Source organism: Mesocricetus auratus, unplaced genomic scaffold (genome assembly GCF_017639785.1).
Source record: "Mesocricetus auratus isolate SY011 unplaced genomic scaffold, BCM_Maur_2.0 Super-Scaffold_100676, whole genome shotgun sequence".
NCBI lineage: Eukaryota > Metazoa > Chordata > Mammalia > Rodentia > Cricetidae > Mesocricetus > Mesocricetus auratus.
In genome coordinates, this window is record NW_024429266.1 from 30446166 (window position 1) to 30458940 (window position 12775).

General features: G+C 42.0%; 1 protein-coding gene across 1 annotated transcript in view; it reads right to left on the reverse strand.

Moving 5' to 3' along the window:
- Positions 1-1193: 1193 nt before the first annotated feature.
- The window catches only part of Slc9c2 (solute carrier family 9 member C2 (putative)), a 65987-nt gene continuing 54405 nt past the window's right edge, over positions 1194-12775 (reverse strand). Inside the window, exons 22-27 of the mRNA XM_040739383.1 lie at positions 12354-12521; positions 11009-11140; positions 8201-8386; positions 7332-7416; positions 6061-6116; positions 1194-1430 (exon numbers count right to left, since the gene is read on the reverse strand). Coding sequence (XP_040595317.1) covers positions 1395-1430; positions 6061-6116; positions 7332-7416; positions 8201-8386; positions 11009-11140; positions 12354-12521 — 663 coding nt within the window. The 3' untranslated portion in view covers positions 1194-1394. The remainder of the gene's footprint in view (positions 1431-6060; positions 6117-7331; positions 7417-8200; positions 8387-11008; positions 11141-12353; positions 12522-12775) is intronic.

Consider the following 12775-nt stretch of genomic DNA (forward strand, 5'->3'; position numbering starts at 1 on the left):
TGAGTCAGAGGCTTGGTACAAGTGTCTTTTACCAAATACAAAACACTCAATGTTGTATTTCCAGGCAGGAGTGATCCTGAACACATTCTTAAATACATTGTTGGGTGAGGAGAGTACATTTTCACATGAATTTTTTTTTAGAATGAATTTCATTATCCATGTAAAGATTTTTTTTCTTGAAACTGATTAATGGCTATAGGAAATTGCCTTTTTTGTTTGTGTGACTTGAACTGTGTAGTCCAGACTCCCAATTGCCAAGATTAAAGGTGTGTGCCAATGCCCCCAGCCCAAGAAATGAGGAATGAGCTAATTGCTATTGGTCTTCCAGAACTAAGAAATGTTTTAGTTAGAGCAGATAGCCTTCTATGATAAGCACAATTCAGGGCCCAGCCCATGAAATGGTACCACCCCCAGGAGGCTGGTCATCTTCCTACTTCAGTCAAGACAAACCCCACCACAAACATGCCCATAGGCCCTGCTGATCTAATTCCTTAACTGAGACTGCTCAGAAATTCTACCTGTGGCAAACTATTAAAACTAAGCAGCCTTCATCTAGAATGAAGGCTCTTCACAGGTGTTTCACTGACATGAGAGGCCAAGGGTGAGGGAGTGGGACACTAGAAGAGACTTCGCCTGTGACACTCTTGAGTGGTAACACCAGTCTGCTCCATCTATTTCCAGACTTGTGGCCCTCTGTGGTCAAGTGCAGTCAGTTTTCTGTAGTGTGCAGTCACACCTGGCATTTCCTGACATGGTGAAGGCCACTCAGGACCTGCCCTGAGAAGGTTTGAAAGCTCAACTTTTTCTCCCAAACTTCTTTTTTTCTATTCTTACCTCTATTATGGTTTTCCCAAAGCTATCATATATTCTCAGTCTGGTTGAAATGATGGAATAATGGATTCTAAAAAGTTATTCATTGGCCATTTTAAAAAGTAAAATGTAAAGCTACACCAAATGGGATTATGAAATGTAAGGGTGTTGATTTCTCCTAAACTTTGCTTTCAGTGACCAAGACTGGGATTTTCCCACTTTCCGGCTCATACTAACTTGGAGAAGGAAGGTACAAAGTGTCAGGCGTTACTTATGCGGTTTCACAAGTATTGTGCTTCGGACTACCGTGTTATTGCACGTCTCATTTGCCAACTTATTCTGTTACCGCTCGTGCTAAGTAAGCCAGGAGAAGGGTCCTTCCCTCAGTTTTAAAAAATTTTATGTTATTCTGAAGAAGTATCTCAAGTATAATGCAACTACTAAAAATCTGAAGTGGTTGTGGCAATCCATTGATCACTTCTAAAACAACAGCAGCTGCAAGCTCTTTGAGTGGTTTCTGAGTCAACATTTGTGCCAGGTGTCAGCTCCACCGTTACATGACTGGACACATCGTCACTGTCTTACTAATTAGTCTTCCTAAAGACATGTCCACCTTCAGGCTGCAAGAGAAAGTCAAAAATATCAAACTGTGAGCACTTCGGGAAGTGTCTTACCAATTAAATGGAATCAAAAATTACTGGAAAGTTAGTTTCTATCTTATTATCTGTATTTTCCCTTAAAAGAACTTATATACTAAAGACTTTGAGTTACGATACAATTAACATGCGTGTTTATAATTTTTATTTTATTTACCCTGAGTGCCTTGCCGGCATGTATGTGTTATTTTTCCTTTGGTAGAGCCTGAACTTTAATCTACTGCTGTTTAGTCAGTAATTGTGACTCTGAAGTTACTGACCCACTTCTTTGGCAAAAGCCGGCCACTTAGGCCTCAGCCTGGTGGGAATTCTGTTCCCACAGGTACCAGCTCTGTCATTACTGCCAAATACAGCTTTTACTTAATTCTCCACTGTAGGAGTGAACCCCACAAAGTTATCCGTCCATGAGGGCGGGGACAAGTAAATTAGCACAGGTAGAGATAAAAGGAAGCGAAAGGAAAAAGGACCTCCTCTTTTTTGGAAGCCGGCCATGCTTCTGATTCCCAGCTTGTGTGATTCTCTCTCTCTGGTAAATAAATATATTGTATTCCCTGTTGCATTGACTATCATCACTACTCCACCATTCTAGTTTTCAATAAGACTTGGGAGTCAGAGGCTGGGGTGAAAACCTGCTAGCTCAGAGAGGTTGAGTAGCAACTAACTGACCATCTGTCTTTGCCCATGTCTCTGAAACAGTGCCCTTCCCTTTGCCAAACCAAAAAAAAAAAAAAAGTCACTCAAAGCTCCTCCCTACTACTCCCTGTGTGTCTCTCTTAACTTCCAGACACCCTTTTACTCTTTCTATATGATTACTTTCTGTCAACCAGTTGCTAACTCAATCTCCTCACTCAAAGTTGATTTTTTTTTTAATTAACACCAATGTAAACTCAGGGTTCACAGTGTGATCAACATGTATGTATGTGGACCATGTGTGTGCCTATTGCCTGTAGAACCTAGATCCCCTGGAACTGGAGTTACAGATGCTTATGAGCCACTGTGTAGGTGCTGAGACCCAAACTTGGGTCCTTAACCACTGTGCCGTCTCTCCAGCCCCACGTGTACATTTCTATATGAATTAATTTAATTAGCAATTAACTGTCAAAGGTACGCTTAAGGAAAAAAGTGCCTTGAAATTTAAATTCTGGTTAATTTCATGACTGATTACAGAGTAACTGGGTACTTTTTTCATAAATTGTAGAAGTGAAATTTTTTAAGAAAATAATCAGCCCTGTGGACTGTGAATATGACTCACTGGTACTCTGCTCCTAGCTAATGCACCGGTACTAGCATGCTTTGAGGCCCTCAGTTCATTCAGTTCCCCAGCCCTACAAACAATAGTAATAGTGATGACGTCTAGAAAACAACAGTAGTGAGGAACCCAGTTGTTTGATTCTCGGGATCTCCACCTATGAAATGAGGTTCCTTTAACAGTACGGAGAGGAAGACCCTGGAAGAGCTACCTAAAAAGAGCTGAGTTGGTCTTTTTTAAAGGAGCTGTTGTCTGTCACCCTGATCAGGGCAGCTGCCATCTTCTGACTAGCACACTGCATATCACCTTGATAGTAAATTTAGGTGACAGGACTAAATTACTACATTTTCTCCTAGAAGAGCCTTGCATGGACATCTCCTTGAGGATGGAGTGTGTGTGTGTGTATGTATGTATGTATGTACCAAATATGTGTGTGAGTGTACCGTGTGTATCACGTGTGTTTGTATCACTTGTTTGGAGGATGGGCTTTTTTAAGGTGACTTGGGATCTAGCCATTAGAAATCAAAATGAGGGAGGTTACTAAAGGCCCCTGAGGCCTGTCCTTAGCACCTATCACTCCTATACCCAGTCACCCTGAGACCTATCTGTTCATGCACCCCACCCAGAGGTAGGCATTGCCTCAAAAGAGCTATTGAAGGACTGACCAGAGGCCCTGTCATCCTGAGCATGCAGACAGTTCCACCATCTGGGCTCTACTCTGTTCTGCCCAGGGCAGCAAGTCCCTTGCCTCCATAGATCTAGGCGTGACTTCTAGCATTGCTTAGATTTCTCCACATCAGCTCTAGCAGCTGAAGAGATCAACAAAAGTGAAGGCAAAACTACACATGGCTTTTAAATCATGTTTCAAATTTTCTGGTTTTTACTGTGATGTCTGTGAACCACAACAGTGATCAGCACTGAATGGTATCCCTGAAAGTGTAATGATGGCATTTATGTATTGGTTGCAACTAGCATCTAATCGTATTTAAAGCCCGCTTGACAGGAAGGAACTCATGCCTGATGGTGTAAATCTAGTCAACATCATGTGGCTAGTGAGGTCAGAGATCTCAGAGGAGAGCCTACTACTGCCAGTTTCCGAAACCAGTTTAATGGCTAACTGCATTCTAAATACTTATCCTTACACCCCCAGGTAAGTGTAGCTCTTCCCTTCATCAATGAAGCTTCTTCTGCAGCAGGCTGAGACTGTTACAGAAAGCCACAACTAGTCAAACTGTGGAGAACAGCGGACCATGGGGTTCCCAACCCCATTGGATATATCTACAATGCAATCCTTATAGTCAAGGCTCAGGGCATATCACAGAAGATGGTGTACAAAGGCTGTTTGAACCAGAACAGGAAGTGTGCTGCAAGATTGTCTCCTACATCCATGAAATCTCAACAATCTGGCTGTCTAAACAAGACCTTAACAATGACTCAGGCAGTTGACCTGCCAGTGTGGACTGAAGAAAAAAAAACACCCCTAGGTGAAGGACTGGAGGCAATTACAAACTGCTGAGGGAGGGAGAATCAACCTCCCCTAAATGGTCAGCCCCCTCAAAAAATACATATATAAGCAACACTTAATGGACTCTGCAGTTTGCATGTGTGTTTATTTACACACACATATATGTGAACAACAATAATTAAAATGTAAGTGGCCATGAATTTGAAAGGGAAGGGGACCATGAGAGGAGTTAGAAGGAAAAGAGGGAGGGAGAAATGCTATAATAATATTTTAATTAAATAAAATAATATTTTTCATAGTTTCTTGTTTTACTTTTTAAAATCCAAGTAAATTCCCCATCATCCTATTCAATGATGGTTAATATAAAGCTGCTAGTTCAAGTAAACTACGAGTTAATTTGGTTGATACTCTAAGATGCCACCTGTGACTGGTCCCTGGCTTCACAACCCCCAGCTTAATGTCTTGGCTGTACGGCCACCCAAATAGCACATCCAAAAAAGGAGAAGCATGGACACTGAGACAGCGACACCTAAATCTGAGCTTGATGGGTGTCCCTCCTCATACCACAGATCCTGGTGTTCTGAATTAATATCAAGGAAAGAGAAGAGGAGAGGAAACCCCGGGCATGTTCATCACACATTGCTGTGCTTGTACATGCACACGTGTGCCTGGAGGGGTAAGGGAAGGTGACGTCCTCAGACGTCTCCCCCGTTGATGTCTCCACTGTTTACTTTCTACCTTTTTTTTTTTGACAAGGTATTTTTTTGTTTTTGTTTTGTCATGGAACTCACTCTGTAGACCAGGCTGGATTTGAACTCGGAGATCCACCTGCCTCTGCCTCCCAAGTGCTGGGGTTAAAGGCATGAGCCATCACTGCCACCAGTAAGACATGGTGTTTTGCTGAGCCTGGGACAAGTTTTAGACTGACTGGCCAGTGGACCCAACAATCCACCTGCCCTCCCTACCCACAAGCCATAGCTCAGGTGTGCCGCCATACCAAGCTTTTATGTGAAACTGGTCCTGGGGCTTGTAGAGAAAACACACTAGTCACTGAGCCATTTTCCTAGCCTTCAAAGTTACCCAGTTCAAAACAATGTTCCTTGATTTTAATTTTCAAGTAATACAGATTAGCTTTGTCTCAATTAGTCCAACTTAGTGAGTTCAACAAGGCATCTTTTCTCGCTGCCTACATTTTGCTCCTTCATCTCATTATGTACTTATATATTTATTTAGAGACAGGGTCTCATGCATTTTGGGCTTCCCTCAATCTTGCTAGGTAGCTAAGGTCCTTCAACTTCTGCCTCCCAAATGCTGGGATTACAGGTGAAGAGATTCTGGTCAGCTGAAGCGTGGCTGACACAGCTCTGGCAGGCCTTACCCTTGCTAAAATCTGTTAGGTCTATTCCCTTATTTGGCCACTTCCTCCTCCTGAGGCTAACTGCTAAATTACAACAATCAAAGTATTGAAGTCCAGCAATCAAAAGGCTCCTTTGGCTACCCTAATGAACATGCCCAACCAAAATTAAACACTTCATCCTAACACAGGTATTCCCCTCGTACCTTTATAAACGAGCATTAACCTACTGGCCAAGTCTGGCTCCTCTTGATGCAGAGGCAGTCCTTTGTCCCTCCAGGACAAACACCCCACCCCCTCCCCTTGTTCCCTTCCCCTTCTTCCTCTTCCTCTGTCTCCTGTCTTTGTCCCTTATCCCTGCCCCCTGTCCCTCTGGGACAAATAAATCTCCCTTGCGGTGAGAACTCAGTCTTAGGGGTCCTTTCAGTGGTGCGCAACCACCACACCTGACTTGTGGGATTTGTGTTAGCTACGTAGATTAGTATTCACAACAAGAAAAATCTATTCCAAGTGCCCCGTTTATTACCTCATCTCTTCTCTTCCAGGTATACTCTTTCTTGGTAGTCCGAAGACCAGTGCTGACTGAGGTGAACAGAAAAAAACAAAAAGAATTAGGAGTATTTGAGTATCTGTCAGCTCTCTCTACATAAGTCTTCCCTTCCCCCTTGCAATTCCAAACAGGCTGCTTTCTTTCTTCCCTTGGAGTTCTGTAATAAGCTCCTAAAGGTCTAACACACAGGCTGGCAAGCAGATCCCACAAACAAAGCAGGCTGTATACAGACAGGAGGGTACAGGGTGGACTGCATAGGAAGGCACCTGCTCCCACTACACAAATCAGTCCAGATCTCACTGACTGTTGCCACATATGGGAATGAGAGCTGCAGACCGGTAGAACTCATTTTTTTTTAATGAAAACCTCAAAATCTACATTTGTAGCCATGAAACTTCTATGTGTTTTTCTATGGCAACTCATTGAAATTTTTCAAAGAAAAATATGTGTCAGGGTCCAAACTCAAGGAACTTGTGAGTTGTGCCTCAAGCCCACTGGAGAATACTAATGGCTATGCCCCCCTTTGCAGAGCGCCTGAGGTAGGCAAGGTCTCCTCTCGAAATAGCAGTTCATTAAGAATTGTATGCTCTCACACTCTGTAACACCCACAGTTGCATTTCGAGGCTGACTCTGGATTCAAGCTGGGACAGGTGGGATGGTGTTGGCACAGAGCCCAGGAAAGCCAGGACAAGGAGCACAAAATGAAATCCTTGGGTATATTTCCCCCAGAACAAAGCCTTCCTGCCTGCTCTTTGTATAATCAATGCTCAGCAACATGATAGAGAACTGCATCTATTGACTTCAATTCCTTACTGACTTACTTCAGAGTGTAACTAGAGCAACTGGTGGACTTGTGCGTGTGACTGCAGTTTGCAATACTCAGAGAAGGTGGGCCAGGTTTCACATTCCTTCGGCTGCTGGGGACAGACCAGTTCCCCATCCCTGGCCCCCGCTGTTGGAGTCTCTCCTCTCCCTATTTCAATAGTGCCCCAAGAGCACTTTGTTGATCCGCCCTACCAGGGCTTGATGTTTATTATCAAGGGGTGTGGAGGGAGGGGCAGAGGAGACGCAAGAGCCACATGGGTTTTAGTGTCTCTGACAGGTAACCTCCCAAAAGCAAAGTGGCAGCCAGTGTGGGCCCTAGAGTGGGGACCACCTCCCATCACTTTTCAGAGTTAAAAGAACTTTACATTTGTGGGCATGCTTCACAGTGGTTTTCTCACCGCCAGAAGGCTATCATCCCTTACCAATGTCATGTGGCGTTTCATCTTTTTTGTCAGAGTCAGATGCCAGAATTATCAGAAGCTTGCTGACATCTGCAATTCCCTGGATCTAAAGGCAAAAGAAATAAAAGTTAGTCAAAAGAACACACATTGATCCCCAATTTTCTTTGTAGAGAATGCAAGAAACAAGTCGAAACTTAGCGCAAAGTCTCTAGCCTAAACCGTGTGTGTGTCTGTCTGTCTGTCTATACGTCAGTCTGTTTCCTTGTGTTCTGAGACAGGGGCTATTATGTAGCCCAGGCTGGCCTCCAACTCACTAACATCTCTTTCTGCCAAACTGTGGGGGCTACAACACTCAACACACAAACCCAGGCAAGCCCTATCCGTTTACTTTGAAATCCCCTTTCATATTGTTGCAAAGAAATCTTAGGCCAGAAAATTGTCTTCTGCATATTTATGGAAGCCAGAACAAAAATATCTACTCTTTACTTACAACTGGGCTAGAATACCACATTTAGAAAGAAGGGAATGGCCAACAATCCATGGATTGCTTTTACACCTACACTGAATATTGGAGATTGAAGACCAGCCTTCCCATTGGCTTCCAAGAATGCTAGGGACAAAAGAACAGTAATGAAACTAAGCTAAATTCTGAATTATCCCAACTAGTCCTCACACTAGCCTAGCAAAATGGCTGCCGCCAACATCCTCATTATGTTAAGCAGCAAACCAAAGGTCAAAACAGTTGAGCAGCTTGCTTGGTTCCTCCATCCAGTAAGCACCAGTCAACTATTAAATCCTGACTCCAAAATTAACTGTTGTCATCTGAGTTTTAAAGCTTCTTATGAAGCACCATGCAAAGCAAATGGCTCCTTAGAAATTATGCTTCTTACCTGCTCACAGGACTTAGGAATAATGCTGGGTGCAACATGTGGCTCTTCCGTCTTGCTGTTAATTACGTTGCCATACACAAGAATAATGAATTTCATACTCATATGATTAAGAGTCATTTCATTATAGCTTGACAGAGTCTCCACGTATGCGTGATTGGATGTCACACACTTCTGAAACTTTAAATCCTACAAGGAAATGACATCTTTCTGTAAACCAAAGAAATGGACACTTGCTAGCAAGAAGGGAACAGATGCACTGGTCTGAGTTCCTTGAGGATGTCAGGATGCACATAGCACCTGGAGTCACAGAACTTATTTAGAGTTTAGCATGGCTCCTGCAAGTGACCCTATCTGATGAATGAGTCGTCAGCTTCACCATATGACCAGCCATGTGCTATTGGATTTCTAGGCTTAACCAGGCTCAAGACTCACAGGTTTCTTCTAGTAGTCAGCAAATGTCCACTTGACAACTGAATACGCAGCAATAACAAAAACCCAAGGCAAGCAAGGCACTCACTCCATCTGGGCTATCCATAAAGGCTCAGAATTGTAGACGTTAGAACTGAACAGAAGCTATTGTGGGTGGAATTGGGTCCACTCCCCAAAAGCTTTAGCTGAAGTCCTAACCCTTAGCTTCTCAGAATATGACTTTATTTGGAAGTAGGGCCTACCCTGGTAGGTAAGATGAAGTTATGTAGGAGTCAGGGGAATTTGTAAGCAAACTTGAATATGAGGTGGGGGGGTGCTACGTGAAGGCACCCAAGTACAACCCGAGGAGGGAAACCTGAGCCAGATGTTCCCTGTTGGCAGAAGCTAGCCTCGCTTTCAGGTCAGCCTTTGGTTGTCAGTCACAGTGAAGTGCTTATTTTCTGGGGGCATCAGCACAGCCAGGGCACCAAAGACATAAGAAAATTTGCAAACATTTTATCTAAAATTTTGCAACAAGGGGGAAAAAACCTACAGGTGTGGTATTGGAGATTGAAGATGCATGCATATTTTGACATAGAGGAGAACTAGAGAGAGCATTATCTAATGAATGTCTAGGGTGTTAGAAGTCTTAACCGATTAACTCTTTCATGGAATTATCAGAAGGAAATAATTCATAAAATCTCACAGTTGCTCTATATTTTTGTTGTTGTTAGTGCTTTAAGACAAACTCTAGCTTTCCTCTCATTTCAGGATTTCACACCTGAAAATGCTTTTATTTGTTTTGCTTTTGGTTTTTGGTTTTGCTTTAGGGCAGCATCTCCGTCTGTAGTGGAGGTTGGCCTGCTGCCCTTGATCCATGTGCCTCTACCTCCCTACCCTCAGTTGAAAGTGTGGTTTTTAAAGCATCGCTTATTTAACCATGATGTCATTAAATAATAAATAATTATGAATTACTTAGTATCATGTAACAGGAGGCAATCAAGTTTCTCAAGTTCTGTAAAATATGATTTAATACCCAAAGTACTAAATTCGTTTTTCTGTATTTACATTATTTGACTTGGAACAGTCTCCCCTCCCTTCTTCAAGTCATTGGGTTATTGAACAAAAAAAAAAAAACGAAAGGAGTTTTTGCTAGGCAGAATAAATTAGATTCTGAACTTCTCTGGTGGGAGGGTGGGTCTAACAGATATTCCCCAAGGAGTAAGACTGCAGAGGTAATGGTTAGTATTGTCAACTTAAAAGAATCTAGACTCACCCAGGCAGAGGTGGTCCTTGGGGATGTCTGTGAGGGATTATCTCGATTTGTTAGTAGAGAGATCCTCCACTGTGGGCAGGACCATTCTCCTGAACTGGTGCAGAGTAGAGAAGGGAGGCTGAGCACCAATTTGCATTCATCCCTCTCTACTTCCTGACTGTAGGTGTGATGTGACCTCTGCTTCAAGCTCCTGTGACCTTGACTTCACTGCATGATGGACAGTGCCCTTGAACTATGACCTAAAATAAACCCTTGGGATGCTTTTGTCAGAGTATTTCATCAAATCAATAGCATAATTAAGTGGGTTATGGGTAAGCATTATTGTCCTTGACACTTTATATTGGAACATTCTTATTTACATCATGAATTTGTATGGTTTGTGAATCAAAATATAATTATAAAGGGCAATTGCCCTGCTATTGAGAAAGTCCAACACCCTGGTCTTACTGCTTCTCCAGAGAGGCTCACTCTACACAAGCAATTGTCTTACTCCTCGTGGAGAGACAACATAAAAAGAAATTAATCTTAGTCACTTTACGCCTCCACCAAAATTTTCCTGAAAGTCATTATTGTCATATTGGAAATGAAACCTGAACTGACTTTAACCCAAGGTTTACAGTTAATCAGCAAAAATTGTTGAACTTTGGATCTGTTGCCTCCTCTGCTTCTGCCTCACAGTAAGAATGAGAATAAACACAACTAACTTACAAATACGAGACTGCAGATGACGCTGGTCCAGGACAGACTTGAACCACTACTCTTTAGAGGAAAAGCTCATAGACAGGGTTTAGTCATCTCACCAAAGGTTCTGAAAACCTAAGAGATGTATGCCCAGGATTGTTCATTAACTTCTGATTAATGATATGCTCAGCTTTGGGATGATTTACCCATTTAATAGTTTCTAATTCTGTTCTTTAAAAGGATATTTCAGGTAGCCTGGAAAAATTAATCCTGACAAGAGGATTAATGGCCCACAGGGGTTTAGGATGAGACAGTAGTTAAAATTCATTTTAAAGAATCGGACACCACCTTCCTTTCTATCTTTGTCTTAAAAATATGGGATGTACTTTATGTAAAAAAATTAGTACTTACAAATTTATTCACATTTTCTTCCTATAACTTACCTCACCAGCAATATCATGTTCAAAATACTGATTTGCAACACTAAGAGCCAACTTGAGCCATATTTTATATTCCAGAGACGGCCAGAAGACATCAAAACCTTCATATAAATCTTCCAAGCTGATGAAGAAGGCCTGAAATAACAAGGTGCCAGGACCCAGACAGCTAAATTATAGTCAGTCATTAAACAAAATGGTCACCATCTTCTCAAACAACCAACTACTGACTCTATGATATTCTAGCACCAATAGGATACTCTAATATTTAAAATAATTAGGACTGTGGAAAGATTATATAAAATGATAAAATTTGTGGTCTAATGAATGGTATACACTTAAAAAGTAACCCCCAGAGGGGCTGCAGAGATGGCTCAGCAGTTAAGAGTACTGCCTTTTCTCCAGAGGACCCAGGTTTGGTTCCCACACCCACATTAAGTGGCTCACAACTATCTGTAACCACAACTCTTAGGGATCCAATGCCTCTGGTCTCTACTGGCACCTGTACTCTCATACACACATGTCACACCTACACATATTTTAAAATAAAAATCAAATCTTTTTTTAATATATGCCCAGATATTCATCACTCAATAGTTATGTTGAAATTTTGACTCATGAGCCTAAGATTCAGGACCTGATCTCTCACCGCAGCTAATCCATAGAGCTCCCTACTCACAGTGCCCCTTTCAGAGGCAAACTTCTTGTACTCTGTCAGGATTTGAGCTAAATGAATTGTCATGAGTTCGTTCAGGCCCATGACTCTCCTTGTCCAGAAACAACATGGTATAATTTGATGATGCCTCATTCCTTTCTGCTGCTCCACTTTCCCGTAAGACACTGTTCCTCCCTATCAGCCTTAAAACTGAGAACAGTTTGTAATGGAACCTCTAGATCCCTTTGATTGGGATTTCCCACCCCAAATGGGAATTCAGGTCACTTATTTGTTGAACAAATAGCGTATTATTTGTCAAGTGTAAACAAAAGGGAGTTTGAAAGCAAATGAGTATTCTTTCTAAACACTGCTTTCAGAATGGTGACAATTAACACAGCATTACACTACAGACAATTTTCTAATCTCAATACTATCAAAGGACAGGCATCCTCTCTGCTTAAATAATAAGGAAATCAAGACTCAAGGAGGTTAAACAACTCATCCACATGCCAGATGCGACAGAGCTCAGAAGAGCCTCAAATGTGAGAGATTAAGTCTCTCTTCTCTGAGCTCTTCTATACTGCTGGCATCAGTTGATCAAGTGGTCAAATAAAATATCAGACCCCAAACAAAGAAAAGATACTGGCATTTCTAGTTAAGGATTAACTAATAACCTACAAGCAAACTATTTTGTACCTGCAAAGTAGTTTCACAGACGGCAGTATATTCAATTTCACGCTTAAGCAAACAGCTCAGCTCACCAAGTACATCCCCACTGGTGCAGTACTCTGTATACATAGTCTTGAACTGCCTTTCAGTCCTCTGGCTTGCGTCTATCCCAAAGGTGGGAGATGAGCTATGCAACTGTAGGGGAGAGATTATGAGAAGGGAAATAAAAGCAACCAGTTCTTTGAGTATACCAATATCTTCTACTCTTTCTTACAATTCTCCTAAAGAAATTCAATGATTCTTTAATGAGATGTGTCAAGAATGAAGGAAAGAATTGACTTCCACAAAAGACATGGTTTATTTCATAATTTAACACCTCAAGACCAAGATTTCCCCCACATAAAAAGTAAAGTTGTTGGGCTAGGGATGTAGTTCAGGGGTACAGCATT